We start from the raw sequence: 21,940 nt of genomic DNA on the forward strand, positions 1-21,940 counted from the left end.
TCACACTACGACTAGCTCAATCATGTTCAATGTTCGATCACACTACGACTAGCTCATCTACCGTCTCTACAATCATGTCTCTACTCTCACGAACAAAAAATATGTTTGTATGGAATTATTGAATGAACATTTAAAGACAACTTTGGCAGGGTTCTATCAACAGAGAAACACCTGCGTGTTTAAGTTTAATAACCCCTGTCGACAGTGAAACACCTGCGTGTTTAAGTTCAATAACCCCTACATCTCCAGAGCGTGACTTGAGCAATTAAACCGTTGAATTTGTCACATGACCCAATCAATAGCTGCTCCTCCTATATAGATTTGATAACATCATATTGGCGAGTCTTGGCGAGCCTTGGCGAGTCTTCTATCTGAGGCTGCTGTTCTCACATGGTGTAGCTGTTGTTGGTGTGTCACGAGATGGTCTGTTGGAGCGTGTGTGTGTGTGTGCGTGTGTGTTAACCTGTGAGTGTTTGTATGTGTTTCGTTACGTTAGATGTATGTCTGCTTGTCTATGTGCGTGTTCGTGTGTGTTTGTGTGTATGTGTGTTAACTGTGTGCGTTTCTGTCTGTGCCGGCTACTACATGGTTATATGTGTTGGTTAGCTCGTGTGTTTATGTGCTATGACGTTGGTGTTTGTGTATGTGTGTGTTTGTGTGTGTGCCTGTATCTTGGACTCTATGTGGTACTTGAATGTGTCTCAAAGAAACCTTCAATATGAAAAACGTCCCTTCATCAACTCAGTGGGTGAGTCAACGATCCCAGTGGTACAGTGGTACCTTTGTCCCTTCATCAATCCAGTGGTAAGACAACGATTCAGTGGTACCCTTGTCCCTTCATCAACTCAGTGGGTTAGTCAACGATCCCAGTGGTACAGCGGTACCCTTGTCCCTTCATCCGTTCGTGCCACTGCAGCAGCCTTGGTTACCTGTAGCTTCCAGTCAGGTGCTTGTGATGGCACCATTGTTCGGTAGTGCTACCCTCAGCACTTCATTAAAAATATTTCTTTCAGAATAATTTAAGCCGCCCATCCACCATAATCGGACCGTGAATTTTGTCCATGAAGGATTAAAATTTTTAGCATCGTAAATAGTTACTTGTAAAAGATGGAATAATTACCCGAAGATTGCGTCATCTATAACGACCAACGTGTTTCGTGATACGAATGCTTCAGGCTACGAATGCGTACCGGAAATAGATTCCGCACGTTAGGACTGAACCAATCTCCAACAAGGAAAACATCTCACCATTAGTTCGTACATCCGTTAACACGTCGAACGTCTTTTAGAAAGTTACGCCATTTATTTCTTATGACGAAGTATATATAAAACAGCCCATGCTGAAGTTTTACAATTTTTAAAAGATCATAGTAAAAAATACTAATTAAAAAATGCAAATTAAAAATACTTACCTAAGATATAATTAGGTGAAAGGTAGTAAAAAAAGAACAGAGAACCCAAATAATCCAGCAACGTAAGCACAACAACTGTCAGCGATAATCTATTGGGGTGGGTAACTCACGTGTATCATTACAAGAATAAAATAATTTACTCTCTAGTACTTGAAGGGGTGGTCAAGATGAAAAACAAAATCCCTTGCAGTATATATGTATACTGAGGTTAATTAAGTACCTCGATAAATATCAACAGTAAGACATAAAAAACACGATGAATATCAACAGAAGATGATCAGAAACTGGATGCTTATCAACAACACAACATCAGACAAGCAAACATTACCGCGGGTCCATGAATTTTATTTTCGGCCTGAACGTACCAGGCGAGCGGAGGGTTAAAATGCGAATAGATTTGTCGCAGCCAATCAGAACTTCCACTGCTACGTCACAACGGTGTGGCGTCAGCTTGCGGTTGAGCAGACGTCAATGTTGGGTGACCGTTAAAGCGTTAACAGAAAACATCGCCATAAAACATATTCGGGTTTAGAACATTAGGGTTATGTGTTACATCTGTATCCGATAATGCCACAATATTTTTTTTTAAAAAGGGGAGGGGGTAGGTTATTGATAGTATACCATTCTAATATAAGTATCTAACCCTAACCCGATTCCTACCATCGCCCTCACCCTAATTTCTGACCCTAACAGTAAACATATCCTATTATATCACAATATTACAAGCAACCTAACACACCTATATTCAGAGGAGAATATTGTTAGACTCAGGTAACATCAACACTCCGAATATTATATGCCGCGATCGTTATCTTGTAAGGACGTACACACACACACAAATACTTTTTTTCTTGCTGCTTTGTTCTCTTGAAATAATACTCTACTTAACTACCTCAGATTTGCTTAATTGGAAAATACGTAATTAATGATGCAATCACCAACCTGTTGTCAGCATGCCGGACCGACATCCCCCCCCCCCCCGCCCTCATATTCATATCTATCTACCTAGGCAATTGTCAGTATTATCTGCGCTCAATGTTGTCGTATATTTTACTTCGTATTTTGTTTTGTCTGTGTCAATGTCTTTCCAGATTTTTCGGTCGAATTGGTCTACGTATAGAACACAAGACAGCTAAGTTATACCATATTACCCTGGTGACGTTAATCTTTTTTTTTAATCTACACAATTGACTCAAACTGATCATACATACTTGTATTTTCTGTGTCTGTTGTAAATGAAGAACTGGTTTTTTTGTGTGAAGAAATCTAAATAACTGTGGTTTTTTTTTAGTGTTTTTTTGTGCATTTGTTATTTTTCCAATGAGCAATCACTAGACTGTTGACTTGCAGCACTAATTAAACAATTAAACCCCAGTAGTAAACATACCAGGTCATTAACCTTGACAGGCCATTTATCGATTACTTTCTTCCTTTAAAGTTGGTTCATGTCATTATCTGGGTAATGTGAAGTTGTTGGTGCACTTGTCATTAGCATGCAATGGTGTTTACTTTATATTTATATGTTAATAGGTACTTGTGATTGCTGCGTAGTTATGTTATACCAGGAGAATCCTTTAGCTATAATCCAGCTGCTCTGTGCTAATGTCCACATGATTGGGGAACACTTTGATATCTTAGTCCTATTCAACGAAGATTCTTCTCACGTCTTTAGATCATAGCTAGATCAACAGTTCAAGTAGACACATGTATGTTTGTTCCAACTGTTGTTCTCTGATGTCTTTCAACAGACCGCGAAAAAGAAGAAAAGAAAGAAAAAGAAAAGAAAGAAGAAGAAAAAACCAGCACCAGTTGAGGAAGCACCAGCAGGTAGAAACATTATTTCAGTAGTAATATAAGGTGGTGGTAGTATGTTAGTAATTCAAGAACAGACTTCTTTAAGTATACATATATATATATATATATATATATATATATATATATATATATATATATATATATATATATATATATATATATATATATATATATATATATATATATATATATATATATATATATATATATATATATATATATATATATATGAAATTTTTTTACAAAAGAAAAACATTTGATGAACAAACTTTTTTTTCTCCTGGCCCACCATGGACTAGAACCCGCACCTCCGCCTCCACCTGTCAAGTACGTCCCGCCATTCGTCAACACAAAACTCCTCGCACCGCTCAGCTCGTACGAGAAACCCAGGCATCCAGTCAAATACACAGGGGTGAGAACCTCGCACTCTCACGTCACAGTTTTAGGAGAGTGACGTCACAGTTTAAGGACATTGACGTCACAGTACAGGCAAGATAATTCTTGGATTGTGAGGTCACACTTTATCAACGTGACGTCACAGTACATGTAACGTGACGTCATAATCCCGAAAACTGGAAGTCACAATTCCCTCAGTTAATTAGTTTTAGCTTTTTGTTTAACATTCCCATCATATTGAGATACTTGGCTTTCAGACCGTATATTTTGGTCAGGCCGTGTTTTGTTCAGGCCGTGTTTTGTTCAGGCCGTATGTTTTGTTCAGGCCGTATGTTATGTTCAGCCCGTATATTTTGTTCAGACCGTATGTTATGTTCAGCCCGTATATTTTGTTCAGACCGTATGTTATGTTCAGCCCGTATATTTTGTTCAGACCGTATGTTTTGTTCAGCCCGTATATTTTGTTCAGACCGTATGTTATGTTCAGACCGTATGTTATGTTCAGCCCGTATATTTTGTTCAGACCGTATGTTATGTTCAGACCGTATGTTTTGTTCAGACCGTATGTTTTGTTCAGACCGTGTTTTGTTCAGACCGTGCGGCGTCAATTCGGCCAATGACGAAACGGCCCCGTCAAAACGACCCCGACAAAACGACCCCGTCAAAACGACCCCGTCAAATCGGCCCCGTCAAAAGGGCCAGCGACATATGGACCCCGTCATATAGGCTCCCGACAAATAGGCTCCCGTCATTTAGGCTACCGACAAATAGGCTCCCGTTATATAGGCTCCCGACAAAAGGGCTCCAGTCAATAAGGCTCCTGACAAATAGGCTCCCGTCATTTTGGCTCCCGACATATAGTCTCCCGTCATTTAGTTTTTTCCACAAAACGGCCCCCGTCATTACGACTCCCGACAAATAGGCTCCCGCCATTTAGTTTCTCCACAAAACGGCCCCCGTCATTACGACTCCCGACAAATAGGCTAGCGTCATTTTGGCTCCCGACAAAAAGGCTCCTGTCAATTTGGCTCCAGACAAAAGGACCACTGACCCAATGGCGTAGCTACCGTAAAGCTAGCGTAAGCAAGGCATGGGGGCCCAAGGCACATAGGGGCCCTTTTCCCTCATAAAAAATTAAAACTTTTACAATGGAATTTTAATATTTGTTACATATAAATAATTTAAAAAAAGAAAAAGGTTAAAAGTTCCAAAAAGCCCCCCCCCCCCTCCCACCGTTTCGGCAGTGGGATTCAGTGTTTGTGGGTCAAACAGAGCCCAATCGTTATAATAACACTACAGGCTATATCACTTTGTCGTGCAAGACATTGAGAGAATCAGCCTATAAATAAACTTTTTAGCAGTAGTAGGCAAGCATAATAATATAGTATAAATACAAAATCAGGACATATAAAATACAAAATGTTGCCTTCAGAATATTTATATATTAAAAAATATCCATCGTAAGTAGAAGTTGATCTCTTCGTTTAACTCCTCTGTAGCCTAACGCAGAGGCGTAGCGAAGGCGAGGCGGGGGGTGCGGACCGCAACGGGTGACACCATTTAGGGGGGGGGGGTGACACCAAAGGCAAAAAATTGAAAAATTTATAGAATGAAATGCCATTTTCCAGATCCATTAGTTAAAGTTAAATAGTCTTCTAAGTACAAATCGAAAATTATATCAAGAGGGGGGGGGGGGGGTGACACCACGACGTAAACGTAAACTATAAAGAAAACAATGCTACATCCAACTGTATTATAAACAGACTGTAGATAAACATCGTTACTATTAAGTCAGCAGTGATTAAAGTTTAAACACGTACGTGTACCAGTATGTGGCATATATATAAATTTTAGGCCTATGTAGGCCGACACACACACACACACACACATATATATATATATATATATATATATATATATATATATATATATATATATATATATATATGCTTTGTTTCCTGGGAGGGGGTGACAATACGAAGTGCCGCACCGGGTGAGACCCGACCTAGCGACGCCACTGGCCTAACGGCTGACGAAGGGGCCCACTGATAATTTTTGCATAGGGGCCCAAAAATCCTAGCTACGCCACTGCACTAACAATACCGTTTCTGTAGAGACTAAGTCTCCCGGCAAAGCGGTCTCATTGAATATGACATCTGCCAGTGGGACCCCTTCATCAATATTCTTTAGAGTTAGCTTATCCAACACTCTTATGTAATACAACGTATGCATCTCTTGTTCGGCAGGCCTTATTTTTATATTAGTTGATCTATTATAAAATATAGTATGTTTTAATTTAAGGGTCATCTATCTATGACATCCATAATTGAGTCGGTTATAGGCTGTTCCAACTCATTGTGTGGGGAGAAGGGTCCACGCTGTACCTTCCTAACTGCAATATGCTTGTACAGGGGCGTAGCGAGGGGAGGGGCGGGGGGGGGGGGGGGTGCGGACGGCACCGGGTGACACCATTTAGGGGGGTGACACAAAGGCAAAAATAGCAAAATATATAGAGAAAAAGTTGAGGGGGTGGAGGTGCAAATCGAAAGTTTGGGGGGGGGGGGGTGCAAATCGAAAACTTGAAAGTTTGTCCCCGGGAAGGGTCGCAACGCCACTGGGGGGGTGACACCATTAAGTGCCGCACCGGGTGACACCCGACCTCGCTACGCCACTGTTCTTGTAGGTTATCAAAACAAAATGCTGTTATCATGTTAACATCATGTATATCATACATTTACACTTCTGTGCTCGCTTTTAAGCAACAGATCTTTTCTGTTGTAAATTAAACATTATCAAAACTTTAGAATTGGTGGAATTTAGTTGTTAAGGGCTCGATTTGTGAATTAATGTTGGTTCATGAAAAAATAATTTCATTCGGGCATTAAAAAGAGGTCATGGTGGTATTGGAGGTAGGACACAATGGTTACTTTTATGCCAATAGTGGTCATATCATTCATTTTTCTGGAGCCAATATGTCGGGAGTCATTTTGTCAAAAGCCAATATGTCGGGAGCCCAATTGCCGGGAGCCAATATGTCGGGAGCCCATTTGTCGGTAGCCAAAATGTCGTGAGCCCATTTGTCGGGAGCCCATTTGTCTTGAGCCCTTATGTCGGGAGCCAATATGTCGGAAGCCGCTTTGTCGGGAGCCAATATGTCCTGAGCCTATTTGTCAGGGGTTAATATGTCGGGAGTCCATTTGTCGGGAGCCTAAATGTCGGGAGCCCATTTGTCGGGAGCCTATATGTCGCAAGTCAATATGACGGGAGCCCATTTGACGGGAGCCAATAAGTCGGGGCCCTTTTGACGGGGCTATTTTGACGGGGTCGGTTTGTCGGGAGTCGATTTGACGGGGTCGTATTAACGGGGCCGTTTTGACGGGGCCGATTTGTCCCGGGCCGTTTTGACAGGGCACCGTTCAGACCGTATGTTTTGTTCAGACCGTATGTTATGTTCAGACCGTATGTTTTGTTCAGACCGTATGTTTTGTTCAGACCGTGTTTTGTTCAGACCGTATGTTTTGTTCAGAACGTATGTTTTGTTCAGGCCGTGATTTGTTCAGGCCGTGTTTTGTTCAGACCGTATATTTTGTTCAGACCGTATGTTTTGTTCAAACCCCATGTTTTGCTCAGGCCGTATTTTGTTCAGGCCGTGTTTTGTTCAGGCCGTGTTTTGTTCAGACCTTATGTTTTGTTCAGACCGTATGTTATGTTCAGCCCGTATATTTTGTTCAGACCGTATGTTATGTTCAGCCCGTATATTTTGTTCAGACCGTATGTTTTGTTCAAACCCCATGTTTTGCTCAGGCCGTATTTTGTTCAGGCCGTGTTTTGTTCAGGCCGTGTTTTGTTCAGACCTTATGTTTTGTTCAGACCCTTGTTCAACACTTCGATGATGTGATGCATTCGGTGGCTCCCTCTAAGACATTTTAAACTAATGTGTAATTCACGCTTGTTCAAATTCCCCGCCAACAATTACACGGATGTTTCTTTTCTGTTGGTTTTTGGGTTAGGGACGGGTTAGTGAAATTGGTCTGGGTAGGATTTAGGCTTGGTTTGTGGTTATACGAGTATAAAGGTTTGGCTAATTAAAGTAGCTCATGTTTTATTGTATATAATAATTTAACTGACCACAACCGATTTGTCAATCAAATGTAGGCTCCGCCCCCTGGTGCCAGCAAACACTACACCTCACCACTATTCAAGAGAAAGCCTTGGCTCCCCCCACCAGAGCCTCAGTCTCCGCCCAGAAAACCTCCCGTGCCACGCCTCTCCGGCCACCCAGAACCACGCCCATTACGAACGCCACCGCCCACATTTGCTGAGCTGCCCTACAGTCAAAAGTACAAGGTGGGGGAGGCGGGGAAACCTGGGCCTGAGTTCACCCTACAACACCTGTCACCACTGCCACCCATACGGTCAAAGGTGAGTGACACCTCTTACAACACCACCCCCCTTAAAGGTGAGTAACCCCTCTTACAACACCACCCCCCTTAAAGGTGAGTAACCCCTCTTACAACACCACCTCCCTTAAAGGTGAGTAACCCCTCTTACAACACCACCCCCCTTAAAGGTGAGTAACCCCTCTTACAACGCCACCTCCCACAAAGGTGAGTAACCCCTCTTACAACGCCACCTCCCTTAAAGGTGAGTAACCCCTCTTACAACACCACCCCCCACAAAGGTGAGTAACCCCTCTTACAACACCACCTCCCTTAAAGGTGAGTAACCCCTCTTACAACACCACCTCCCTTAAAGGTGAGTGACCCCTCTTACAACACCACCCCCCACAAAGGTGAGTAACCCCTCTTACAACGCCACCTCCCTTAAAGGTGAGTAACCCCTCTTACAACACCACCCCCCACAAAGGTGAGTAACCCCTCTTACAACACCACCCCCCACAAAGGTGAGTAACCCCTCTTACAACACCACCCCCCACAAAGGTGAGTAACCCCTCTTACAACACCACCCCCCACAAAGGTGAGTAACCCCTCTTACAACACCACCCCCCACAAAGGTGAGTGACCCCTCTTACAACACCACCTCACACAAAGGTGAGTGACCCCTCTTACAACACCACCCCCCACAAAGGTGAGTGACCCCTCTTACAACACCACCTCACACAAAGGTGAGTAACCCCTCTTACAACACCACCTCACACAAAGGTGAGTGACCCCTCTTACAACACCACCCCCCACAAAGGTGAGTAACCCCTCTTACAACACCACCCCCCACAAAGGTGAGTAACCCCTCTTACAACACCACCCCCCACAAAGGTGAGTAACCCCTCTTACAACACCACCCCCCACAAAGGTGAGTGACTCCTCTTACAACACCACCTCACACAAAGGTGAGTGACCCCTCTTACAACACCACCTCACACAAAGGTGAGTAACCCCTCTTACAACACCACCTCACACAAAGGTGAGTGACCCCTCTTACAACACCACCTCACACAAAGGTGAGTGACCCCTCTTACAACACCACCTCACACAAAGGTGAGTGACCCCTCTTACAACACCACCTCACACAAAGGTGAGTGACCCCTCTTACAACACCACCTCCCTTAAAGGTGAGTAACCCCTCTTACAACGCCACCTCCCTTAAAGGTGAGTAACCCCTCTTACAACACCACCCCCCACAAAGGTGAGTAACCCCTCTTACAACACCACCCCCCACAAAGGTGAGTAACCCCTCTTACAACACCACCCCCCACAAAGGTGAGTAACCCCTCTTACAACACCACCCCCCACAAAGGTGAGTAACCCCTCTTACAACACCACCCCCCACAAAGGTGAGTAACCCCTCTTACAACACCACCCCCCACAAAGGTGAGTAACCCCTCTTACAACACCACCCCCCACAAAGGTGAGTGACCCCTCTTACAACACCACCTCACACAAAGGTGAGTGACCCCTCTTACAACACCACCTCACACAAAGGTGAGTAACCCCTCTTACAACACCACCCCCCACAAAGGTGAGTAACCCCTCTTACAACACCACCCCCCACAAAGGTGAGTAACCCCTCTTACAACACCACCCCCCACAAAGGTGAGTGACCCCTCTTACAACACCACCTCACACAAAGGTGAGTGACCCCTCTTACAACACCACCTCCCACAAAAGTGAGTGACTTCCAACAGCCACCACCTCCGACAAATGTAAGTGCATCTTTCCAGCCCCCCCCCCCCCCCCCTCCCGAAGAAAGTCTACCGCCCCCCCCCCCGAACGAAATGGAATTTATATAGAAAATATATACTTTTAACTGTGTTCCCGCCCCCCGCCCCCGAAAATCGTAAGTGCCCCGCCCCCCCCCCCCCCCCCCGGAGAAAAAAGTCTGGAAGAAACACTGCTTCCAGCCCAGTCTATCAATGACAAACCAACTGCCTGAAGGAATTTTTACCTTATAAATAGTGAGACACCTCAAGTGAAAATTTGCGCAGCTTCTCACAGTAGATTTGATTAGTTGCTGCTAACAAAGTTCAAGGAAAAAGAACGAGATACATACTTCAGACAAGACTGACCTTTGGTCAGTGAGGAGTGATAGATTCACTGATTTTGTAGCTAGATATTTGACTTCATGAATGTTTTAAAGCAAACTGTCTTTCAAAAAATTTTCTGTTTAACTAAATCAAGTTGTTTCAGGCTTAAGCACACAGCCTCGTATTTTAGTGGCTTCATTCATCACAGTCACATTAACTCTGGTGAATCATTTTTATCTACCGTAAAGCCCATTTTTTAAAACAGTAAAGCCTACTTGAATTAACCCTTGACTCGCCAAACTGAACACAGCTTTTGTCGTCCAAAAGTGCCCAGTACCACTAGAATTAACCCTTGCCTCGTGTAACGTCCCCTATCTATCAGCCAAATAGACGGTGAACGTCCCCGGATTCTTTTTTCGGGATCATATGCAAATGCCTTACGGCCTAAGTGGATGAACACTAACACAACGGCACACTAGGGCTCGAATTCTATGTCTAGGGTAAACTAGTGATACTATTGTAATTAACACTCATCCAATCTACATACAACTTTAATCAGCGAACACAGTTGTGGCAAAACACAAGGTTGAACTAGTTAAAATATTTAATGTATAAAATATCAAAACACAACTTACAAAATGTAGGAAAAACACTATCACAGATTTCTACACTGTCTAAATAACTACAGGCCACACAACACTGCTATAGCTTCTGGAATAACTCAGCGACGAGTAATATTATACTAGAAGCCTAAATCAACTTAAGAAAGCAAGGCACACACAGGACTTAATTTCTCTCACGTTCAAATGGTCAGAGTCTATAGCCGGACAATATGGACGGCCTGGTCTGATCAAGGTAAAATCGCCCTGTAGACTGCCTCGTGTTGCGAGTGTGCGGGGCAATTAAAGACTTCTGCAACAGGGGAGATTATCCTCAACTCATGTAGCCATTGGTTGGGATAGTCATCTGACCAGAATCATTCAATCAGATCTTAATGGAAAATTTCTATATCTTAGACTCCTTAATAAGTCAGTGGAAATTTTCCGGTTGTTGCACAATCACTCCATATAAGGAATTATACAATGTCAAAATAAAAATAGAACCTGACTCGACCTAAGTAGGTCACATCCCCTCCCTTTTTGGAAGTGACAGATAGGTTCCACAAAAACATACATAAGGAACCAATCTGGCAATGAAATAAAAAAAAATGTTTTACAAATGTAGGCAATCAAAATCATAATACCAGATGAAAATATCCCTGAACATAAAAGGGAAGTAACTCCAACTTTTACAATTGGTAAAAGGGAAGTAACCCTTCAAAAAGTAATTATACATCAAAATCCCTCAAAAAAGGGTATTACAATTTTTCCATGAGAATATTAAAAGTGGTAAACCCGCCAGGGTAAGACCTTTATTTCAATGACTAGCTACAATATCAATTGAGTCATAAGAGACATATTATTATAAAAGATTACATAGAATCAAAAACCACCTTTAATTAAGGTTCACCTGGAAATAAACAAAATATTCAATAGAATTGGAATTTTGTAAAAAAATCAAAAATCATACCACTCATTTCCATGTTAAAACACAACACTTGTGTGTGGTCTTAATGAACCACAAAACATGTCACATGATTAATGTGTGCAATAAGATTTTACATCCTTGACAAACAATCAGCCACAACATTATCACTACCCTTAATGTGTGAAATTTCCAGATTAAAATTTTGGAAATATAAGCACCACCTCAATATTCTTTGATTTGTCTGTCCTAACTTAGAGGCAAATTTCAGGGGATCATGGTCAGAAAACACTCTGACTGGATTGGTTGAAGAAGAGACATAGACTTCAAAATGTTGTAATGACAAAACCAAAGCTAAAGCCTCTTTTTCAATAGTAGAATAATTCTTTTGGTTTTCATTTAACTTCCTGGAAAAAAAGGCAATGGGATGGTCAATTCCCATGTTGTCTTCTTGAAATAGGACTGAGCCAATGGCTAAGTTGCTAGCATCAATGGCAAGTTTAAAGGGCTTGCTGAAATCTGGCGCAGCCATAACAGGAGCATTAGATAGGAATGACTTAATGGTTAAAAAAGCTTCTTGACATTTATTTGACCATTTAAACTCAACACCCTTTTTCAATAATGCAGTAAGAGGTTCAGCAATAGCTGAAAAGTTTTGACAGAACCGTCTATAGTAACCAGCCATCCCAAGGAACTTTTTGATCTCTTTACAATTTTTGGGAGGTGGTAACCTTACAATAGCATCTACTTTAGCTTCAATGGGCCGAACTTGGTTCGTTCCCACTTGATAACCCAAATAGGTAATTGAAGCTTTACAGAAATCACTTTTATGTAAGTTTACAGTAAAATTCACTTCAGACAATTTTCTAAAAAGGTTAGTCAACTGAACAATATGTTCTTCAAAAGTATTAGAAAATACAACTATATCATCTATGTAGGCCTCACATTGGTCTATGTCAGCAATGACAGAGTTAATGACCCTCTGGAAAGTTTGACCAGCATTGCGCATACCAAAAGGCATACGTTTGTATCTATAAAAACCATTAGGGGTTACAAAAGCAGATATTTCTTTTGCACGGTCAGATAAGGGGATTTGCCAGTATCCTGAAAGTAAATCAATTTTGGAAATTATCTTAGCCTGACCAACTTTATCAATAACGTCCTCTATCCGAGGTAATGGATAGGAATCAGCTTTGGTGAGCGCATTCACCTTCCTAAAGTCGGTCACAAACCTGAAAGATCCACCGTCTTTCGGTACTAGGAGACATGGGGAACTCCAGTTGCTGAAACTGGGCTCAATGATATCATTCTTGAGCATATAGTCAATTTCATCCTTTATCAAAGCAGCTTTTTCCGGGTTAACTCTATAGGGGTGTTGTTTAATGGGTTTTGCGTCACCTACGTCTACATCATGAGGTGGAACCTTCGCTTCTTTGGGGACATCCCCAAAAATAGAGGGAAATGTCTCAAATAACTGAGACAATCTATGGCTTTCCTCTGTGGACAAATGCATAAGGTGGACATTCAAATTATCTAAAAAGGAAGAATTTACCAATTTTGGGGGTTTCAATTTATCATGTATCACATCATCAGAAACATTTGAACATACAGGTAAAGTAATTTTAGCTGTGGAATGAAAATTGTTACAATTATCATAATACTTTTTCAGTGAGTTAACATGATACACTGTCTGTTTCTTTCTTCTGTCGGGCGTATTGACAACATAGTTCAAATCACTTAATTTTGAATGCACAGAAAAGGGTCCACAATATCTCAAGGATAACGCATTGTTCAGATTAGGCACTAGCACAAGAACTTTGTCGCCTGGATTGAATGTTCGTTTACAAGAACTCTTATCATACAGTCCTTTCATTCTCACTTGGGCCTTTCTTAAGTTCTTGTGAGCCATTTCGCACACGGCTTTCAGTCGAACGTGAAAATCGTCAAAGTTTTCCACAGGATGATCACTGGTACCTGTCCAACGTTCGTGTATCAGCTTCAGGGGGCCACGGACAGAATGTCCAAACACAAGTTGAAAAGGCGAGTAGCCTAAAGAGTCCTGGACACAGTCCCTCGCAGCGAAAATAATCCAAGGAACCGTCTCATCCCATTGGGTGTTACTGTTAGCGAACGTTCTTAGCATGGTTTTGAGGGTGTGGTGGAACCTCTCAAGTACGCCTTGAGACTGAGGGTGGTAGGCTGAGCTGGTGATGTGGGTAACGCCTAGCTTGGCTAGTGCTTCCTGAAAATGGTGACTGGTGAAGTTGCTGCCTTGATCTGTTTGCACGATTCTAGGTAATCCAAAGGTAGTGAAGAACCGGGTCATGGCTCTGACTACAGTCTTTGCCTTAATGTTCCGTACGGGAATCGCCTCGGGAAAACGGGTACTTGAACACATAAAGGTAAGTAGGTACTCGTTGCCCGCCTTGGTTTTAGGCAAGGGACCTACACAGTCCATGACGATTTTTGAAAAGGGTTCTTCTAATACAGGAATCGGACTCAAAGGGGCCCTAGGAATTGTCTGGTTTGGCTTTCCGGCCAACTGACAGTTCGAGCAACTTCTGCAGTAACGCGACACATCTTTTCTCATTCTGGGCCAAAAGAACAGTTCTTTGATCTTCGCCGTCGTTTTAGTGACTCCTGGGTGCGCTGACATTGGATGGTCATGTGCCAGCTTAAGTATTTCATGCCGATAAGGTGGAGGGACCCACAGCTGGTTTCTACCCAACCATGGTTCGGCTGGTGAGGCAATCACTGGTATAGCGCGACGAAAGAAGAGGCCGTTCTCGGAGAAATATTCTCCATCGTCAGATGATAGAGATTTTTCGACCGTTGCTTTGAGTTCTGCGTCGACTTGTTGAGCTTTAATGATGTCTTCCTGAGATATCCTCAGGGGTAAGCCCAGACTTGTGTTTTCTGGAAGCATAGACTCCAATTTGGGAGTCGAATTTCTTGACGATGATGGTAGGTGTGGTTCAGACGTTATGTCAGCCAATTGTTTGGTTTGGCTTCTTGTCACCGCGCATGCAGGATACAGTTCATTATCATTATCTGGAACTGTTGACAAAGGGTCTGAAACCGTACAGGGGTATACTTTGCTTCCCGCAAGGTCATTCCCTAGAAGTAGGTGTACTCCTGGGACAGGAATACCATCTATCACACCTAAAATGACCTCACCTTCGACGAGATGATGTTTCAGGGCAAACTTGTGTAGAGGGACTACAGTAGATTTTGTCCCCACTCCCTGGATAATGGAAATCCTTCCGGTGTTCGTCTCAGGTGTAATGTCCATTGAACTTTTCAAAAGGAGTGATTGTGACGCTCCTGTGTCTCTTAGGACGGTGATATTCCGCTGAGACAACGGATCACCTGGTTTGCTAATGATGGCTTCGGCAATAAAAGATGAAAAGTCAACTTTTCTCGATCTCTCGAGATCGGTAGACTCGAAAGAAACTGGATGGTGGCGAGAACAGTCAAAATGTGACTGCACATAATGTGTGGAGACTTGACTACCTTCTTGCGGACACTTAGGGTTAGAGTCCTTTAGAATTCTAGAGTTCATAGTTGAACTGGCTGCTTGAGGGGGTAGAGCATAGTGCGCAGAAGTACGCACCACCTCTCTGTTATATTGACGACGTTTGTAACAGTCCTTGACAAGATGACCAGGCCTTTTGCAGAACTGGCATACTGCTCGACGATTGAGAGTTAATCTTGGTTTCTCTCTGGACTGTAATGCCTTCACGTGTTGGCCAACAGGAGGATTGCTGCCAAAAAGGGGAAGCACAGGGTTGAGGCGGTTTCCTGACACTGGTGGTTTCTTATGCACCAACATATATGTGTCAGCCGACTCAGCAGCCTTCTGGATGTCAGTTATCTTGTTATCCAGTATGTGTAGTCGTATCTCTTCAGGCAGGGACGATAGGAATTCTTCCCTTAGGATAAGTGACCTGAGTTTCTCAAACTCAGAAACTTCCTCAGAGTGTAGCCACCTTGAGAATATTTTCTCCTTTTCAAAGAGAAATTCCACATATGATTGAGTGGGTGACTTGCGGAGTGTTCGGAATTTAGTCCGATAGGCCTCGGGCGTCAGTGCGTAGGCCTTCAAAATGGCAGTCTTGACCAAACTATAGTTATTTTGAACGTCGTGAGAGAGTGCCTGGTATGTTTTTGCAGCTTTCCCAGTAAGGACCGAACTCAATAAAGCAGTAATGGAAGTTTCGGGCCATTCACATGTCTTCGCTAAACTCTCAAATGAGTTAAAGAAAACGACCAAATCTGTTTCATCAAATTTAGGAACTAATTTCCCAAATTTGGCAATCACTTGCCCTACCGACAACTTTTTTGGATCTACCGGAGAAGTGACATCACTAACTTGACCAAACTCTAATTCCAACCTCCTCTTATCTAAAGCAATTTTAGCCTCTAACTCCTTTTCTTTTAATAAAAGCTCTCTCTCTTCTAGAGATTTCTCCTCGCGGAGTAATACATCCGCCAACAAACTTTCATCAAATACACCTTCATTAATGAAATGAACAACAATTTTATCTCTCAACACCTCTGACTTCTGCGTAACAGAATAATCCAATTTCAATTCCTTAACAACACTAACCAAAACTTTTCTACTCAACTTCTCGACCTCTTCAAAAGTAGGATTAGCCAAAAAAGACTCCATAACACTAACTTTCAAATCACAACAAGCCTAGGTTCACTAACTTAACACGGTGCGTTGAGCCGTGTACTTGACCTCCTATCGTGACACGTCTGGCTGTTGACCTAGATAACTCTATGCTTGCGCGCGTTGTCAAAACTCTGCGCTACTGGATATAAAAACAACTAAATCCAACTAACCTTAGTATTTAACTGATATGACCAACAACTGGAACGACAGACTAAATCTCGGCGAGCCCCCACTTTGTAACGTCCCCTATCTATCAGCCAAATAGACGGTGAACGTCCCCGGATTCTTTTTTCGGGATCATATGCAAATGCCTTACGGCCTAAGTGGATGAACACTAACACAACGGCACACTAGGGCTCGAATTCTATGTCTAGGGTAAACTAGTGATACTATTGTAATTAACACTCATCCAATCTACATACAACTTTAATCAGCGAACACAGTTGTGGCAAAACACAAGGTTGAACTAGTTAAAATATTTAATGTATAAAATATCAAAACACAACTTACAAAATGTAGGAAAAACACTATCACAGATTTCTACACTGTCTAAATAACTACAGGCCACACAACACTGCTATAGCTTCTGGAATAACTCAGCGACGAGTAATATTATACTAGAAGCCTAAATCAACTTAAGAAAGCAAGGCACACACAGGACTTAATTTCTCTCACGTTCAAATGGTCAGAGTCTATAGCCGGACAATATGGACGGCCTGGTCTGATCAAGGTAAAATCGCCCTGTAGACTGCCTCGTGTTGCGAGTGTGCGGGGCAATTAAAGACTTCTGCAACAGGGGAGATTATCCTCAACTCATGTAGCCATTGGTTGGGATAGTCATCTGACCAGAATCATTCAATCAGATCTTAATGGAAAATTTCTATATCTTAGACTCCTTAATAAGTCAGTGGAAATTTTCCGGTTGTTGCACAATCACTCCATATAAGGAATTATACAATGTCAAAATAAAAATAGAACCTGACTCGACCTAAGTAGGTCACACTCGCCACACTGACCACAACGTTTGTTGTCCCCAGTCCCCACCAAAAGTGCCCCGGGTTCCTGTCCAGCTGGAGACGTCTGCTAAAGTTGACCGTGAAGGACACCTGTCTGTACACATCAATCCAGACACCAAAGAAATCCCCCAGGGTGCAACAGTTCAGGTGAGAAGTTACCTCATCACGTGACCAGGGTCCAGCAAATGCTGCATGTTAGCAGGCGTCATAGATACCCTAGTTCTGTCTTTCAACTAGACGACTGCTAAATTATGGCGTTTTATATATATATATATATATATATATATATATATATATATATATATATATATATATATATATATATATATATATATATATATAAGCACGTTCTGGTGTTATTCTGTTTTAAAATTGGCAATGTTTTTTGGAGATATTTTGGCCTTCTGGTAGTCGTTTTTATTAATTAAAAATGTGTCTATTTAAGTTGTTTTTAATAGCCGGTTTAAGTTCAATAAACTTAGTTCTCGCTTTGGTTGATTTTTATAGTATTTCAAATTTTATTCTGAGCTATAGTAGGTCTATTTAGTTGGTGTTTGTAGTTAGTGTAGTTTTGATGCTTCTTGTAGTAGGTCTAGTTGAGGTGCTACTTACAGAAAGTGCTTTAAGGTGCTACTGGCGGTAGGTCTAGTTCAGGTACTACTTTCAGTAGGCGTAGTTAAAGTGCTACTAGTCGTTTGTGTACTCCGAGCTTACCACTCTGGACTGATGACGTGTCCAACGGAAGATGACGTCACTGGAGCTTCACGAAGCCAGCGCGACGAAAAATGTTTGAAAGATTTTCTCTTCTCTTGAAGGTGACCCTGGTCCACGGGTTCGTGCCCATGACCCCCCGCCGGAAGTCCATGCTGCCCAGGAAGTCCTACAAGTCGGAGTTCTCCGTCAAGGACGACAACCCCTTTCTCCGCTCCAGGCTCGTGCCCCTCCCCCCTGAGTACGCGGAGTTTGACCTGTGCCGTCCGTCAGACGAACCCGGCCCCTATAGGTTCCCAAAGCTCAACACAACGATGACGTACGAGAATTACGTGCGGTACCGCCGGATCTTCAACTGAGTCCTCAAGTTAGTCTATCGTCAAGTTAGTTTCTTAGACAAGTAGATTGGTCTATGGTCTAGTTAGTTTCTTAGACAAGTAGATTGGTCTATCGTTAGTTTCTTAGACAAGTAGATTGGTCTAGTTAGTTTCTTAGACAAGTAGATTGGTCTAGTTAGTTTCTTAGACAAGTAGATTGGTCTATCGTTAGTTCATTAGACAAGTAGAATGGTCTATGGTCTAGTTAGTTTCTTAGACAAGTAGAATGGTCTATGGTCTAGTTAGTTTCTTAGACAAGTAGATTGGTCTATCGCTAGTTCCTTAGACAAGTAGATTGGTCTATCGTCAAGTTAGTTCCTTAGACAAGTAGATTGGTCTATCGCTAGTTCCTTAGACAAGTAGATTGGTTTATGGTCTAGCTAGTTTCTTAGACAAGTAGATTGGTCTATGGTCAGTTCCTTAGACAAGTAGATTGGTCTATGGTCAGTTCCTTAGACAAGTAGATTGGTCTATCGCTAGTTTCTTAGACAAGTAGATTGGTCTATGGTCTAGTTAGTTTCTTAGACAAGTAGATTGGTCTATCGCTAGTTCCTTAGACAAGTAGATTGGTTTATGGTCTAGCTAGTTTCTTAGACAAGTAGATTGGTCTATGGTCAGTTCCTTAGACAAGTAGATTGGTCTATGGTCAGTTCCTTAGACAAGTAGATTGGTCTATGGTCAGTTTCTTAGACAAGTAGATTGGTCTATGGTCAGTTCCTTAGACAAGTAGATTGGTCTATCGCTAGTTTCTTAGACAAGTAGATTGGTCTATGGTCTAGTTAGTTTCTTAGACAAGTAGATTGGTCTATGGTCTAGTTAGTCTCTTTGACAAGTATACTTGGGTTGAATGCTATGAAATGTGTTTCGCACGTCATTACAATTTAAACAAAAATTGTACGAAACTTGTTTATATAGGTAATTTTTTTTAAAGGCGAATGTAAAATAAAATGCAAACAGAATAACACCTGAACGTAGTTTAAGTTGTTCGCATACAATGCTTGTCTCATTTTGGTGACGTTACTTGTGAACATTTGGGTGAAAAAAAAATTGAAATGGTGAAAGAAAGAAAGAGTTGAAGAATGAAAGTGTGAAAGTGTAAAAGTATAAAAGTATGAAAGTGTTAAAGGCAGAAAGAAAGAGTGGAAGTATGAAGGTATGAAAGTGTAAAATAGTGTTTGGCAATGTAAAAGCAAGAACTAATGAGACATGTTGTTCCATCTCAGCAGACAATCCTGCGAGAGGTCTCAGTACATCCGGTCTCTCGTGTCAAATTTTACATCCGGGACATCAAAGACAAGCATGTCTGCTGTAGGATGAGGGACAGCCGCCCCCCACCCCCGGGGCTACTGTGGCCAGACCAATGACGTCACCTGAAGTATCTGCTTCTCTGTGTGTCTGGAAGCTGTCTGAAACTTATCTCAAAATGTTCTGAGTTAAACGATTTGTCTACTAAATGTTCATATTGAAGCCATTAGGTTTAGAAAACATTCCAGCTCTGTGTTTTTAATTATTTTTGTGGCCAACTGATTCTGTTTCTTACACATTGAAACATAAGTTTTCGTCTATAGCCTGTACTACATCTGTTTCAGCTTATGTTCAAGTCAACTTCAGACATTTAATAGTGACACGTTGGTTAAAATTATGATAAAATTTTAACTAGTTCCAACAATTAAAGTGTGGCTTTAACGTTGATGTACAAACTACAAACTTACTTGACTCTACATCTGTCTACCTATCTCGTCTACACGATGGTTTTATTTATTCCCAGATACCTGGTCTGGTAGCCTGTTAGCTCCTGACTCACTCCCATTACCCACAACTGAACAGCCTCCCATTACCCACAATTCAACAGCCTCCCATTACCCACAACTCAACAGCCTCCCATTACCCACAACTCAACAGCCTCCCATTACCCACAACTCAACAGCCTCCCATTACCCACAATTCAACAGCCTCCCATTACCCACAATTCAACAGCCTCCCATTACCCACAACTCAACAGCCTCCCATTACCCACAACTCAACAGCCTCCCATTACCCACAACTCAACAGCCTCCCATTACCCACAATTCAACAGCCTCCCATTACCCACAATTCAACAGCCTCCCATTACCCACAACTCAACAGCCTCCCATTACCCACAATTCAACTCATCAGAATCCATTTCCTAATTCACCAGCCTATAAATAACTCAACATCAATGCATATATTCTCCTAAAGATCACCATTAAAAGATTTAAAAAAAAAAAAAAAAAAAACAAGCGCAGGTCTGTCTAAATTTCGATCAATAAAAAATTATTTTCAAAATGTATTTCATGTCTTGTTTACATAATTTTTATGTCTTATTTACACAATGTTGCATGTCTTGTTTACAGAAAGTTACATGTCTTGTATTTTGAATGTTGCATGTTTTGTTTACAGAATGTTACATGTCTTGTTTACAGAAAGTTATATGTCTTGTATTTTGAATGTTGCATGTTTTGTTTAAAGAAAGTTACATGTCTTGTATTTTGAATGATATACGTTTTGTTTACAGAATGTAACATGTTTTTTTAAAATAATTTTTATGTCTTGTTAACACAATGTTGCATGTCTTTTTTCGTGTCGGGTTCAAGTCTATGCGATGCGAATATAATCTAATTTTAACAATGTTTCATCAAGTCACCAAGAAAACTCCTTTTAAAGATACACTTTTTAAAAACTTGATCTTTTACCTTGGGAGACATTGAACAACACATACGTTGTTCGGGTAACTTTAAAAATATGAAATCACAAGGGACGTAATTCCCGTACTAACAACTTTCAAGCTTCCATGACTTATTTCCCTTAAAACAGAGCACTTTAAGAGTTCTTTTGTTAAAAGTTAGTTAACCACAGTAGCTAAGTACAGATTGACATCAATCTAAAGCTGTGGGGTGTAGAAGTCATTACGGGAGATCCTTATCCCCGCTGGGGGTAAAAATGTCAAATGTGACTTTATTTCTAGTTTGTTGCCAATGTTAGGCAGTTCTCGTATAAAATTGACGGTAAAAAATCATTTACAAATTGAGCTGGGATTTTGTTTTAACGAGAACTGACTTTATTTTATAGTTTACATGCAGGATACGGGTAGTTGTTTTTTTTTAAATGTGACGATTTAAATGTTAAATTCAACATATGGACTTTCACCTGGGACCTACTCCCCCTTCTCCTAATCAACACGCGTCCATTAAAGTCGATCTTTCTGAACCTTCCCCCCCCCCCTCTTCTCAGATGTGTGGACATCATAAATAGATTGGCCCCAACTTGAGGCGAAAAGGAATCAGTTTTTTTAGGAACGACAACTCTTCTCTGCTAATTAAGTATAGGAAAACAGCAGTTTTCGCCCTTTGATGAACCACGACGAGCGATACAATGTTGATGGTTCGTATTTTCTCTTTCACTCTCCTGTAACTGATAAATAATCCGCTAGTTCATGGGAAGAGTGTATTTAGAACAGTAATTTATACACTTTTTGACTTACATTTACACATCCTACACCTGAGTACTGA

General features: G+C 41.6%; 1 protein-coding gene across 4 annotated transcripts in view; it reads left to right on the plus strand.

Annotated features, from left to right (window-relative positions):
• LOC131939634 (uncharacterized) overlaps positions 1 to 20,657 on the plus strand; it is a 48,249-nt gene extending 27,592 nt beyond the window's left edge. Inside the window, exons 15-20 of one of the 4 annotated variants that reach the window (XM_059298064.1) lie at positions 3,161 to 3,239; positions 3,527 to 3,639; positions 7,779 to 8,045; positions 17,344 to 17,469; positions 18,138 to 18,400; positions 19,634 to 19,751. In XM_059298064.1, coding sequence (XP_059154047.1) covers positions 3,161 to 3,239; positions 3,527 to 3,639; positions 7,779 to 8,045; positions 17,344 to 17,469; positions 18,138 to 18,392 — 840 coding nt within the window. In that variant the 3' untranslated portion in view covers positions 18,393 to 18,400; positions 19,634 to 19,751. Of the gene's footprint in view, positions 1 to 3,160; positions 3,240 to 3,526; positions 3,640 to 7,778; positions 8,046 to 17,343; positions 17,470 to 18,137; positions 18,401 to 19,633 lie in introns of all 4 variants that reach the window. The other 3 variants (XM_059298066.1, XM_059298067.1, XM_059298068.1) reach the window with 3 other exon arrangements.
• Positions 20,658 to 21,940: the final 1,283 nt, after the last annotated feature.

Source organism: Physella acuta, unplaced genomic scaffold, assembly GCF_028476545.2.
Source record: "Physella acuta isolate Inbredline_101_S28 unplaced genomic scaffold, ASM2847654v3 ptg000285l, whole genome shotgun sequence".
In the NCBI taxonomy this organism is placed as follows: domain Eukaryota; kingdom Metazoa; phylum Mollusca; class Gastropoda; family Physidae; genus Physella; species Physella acuta.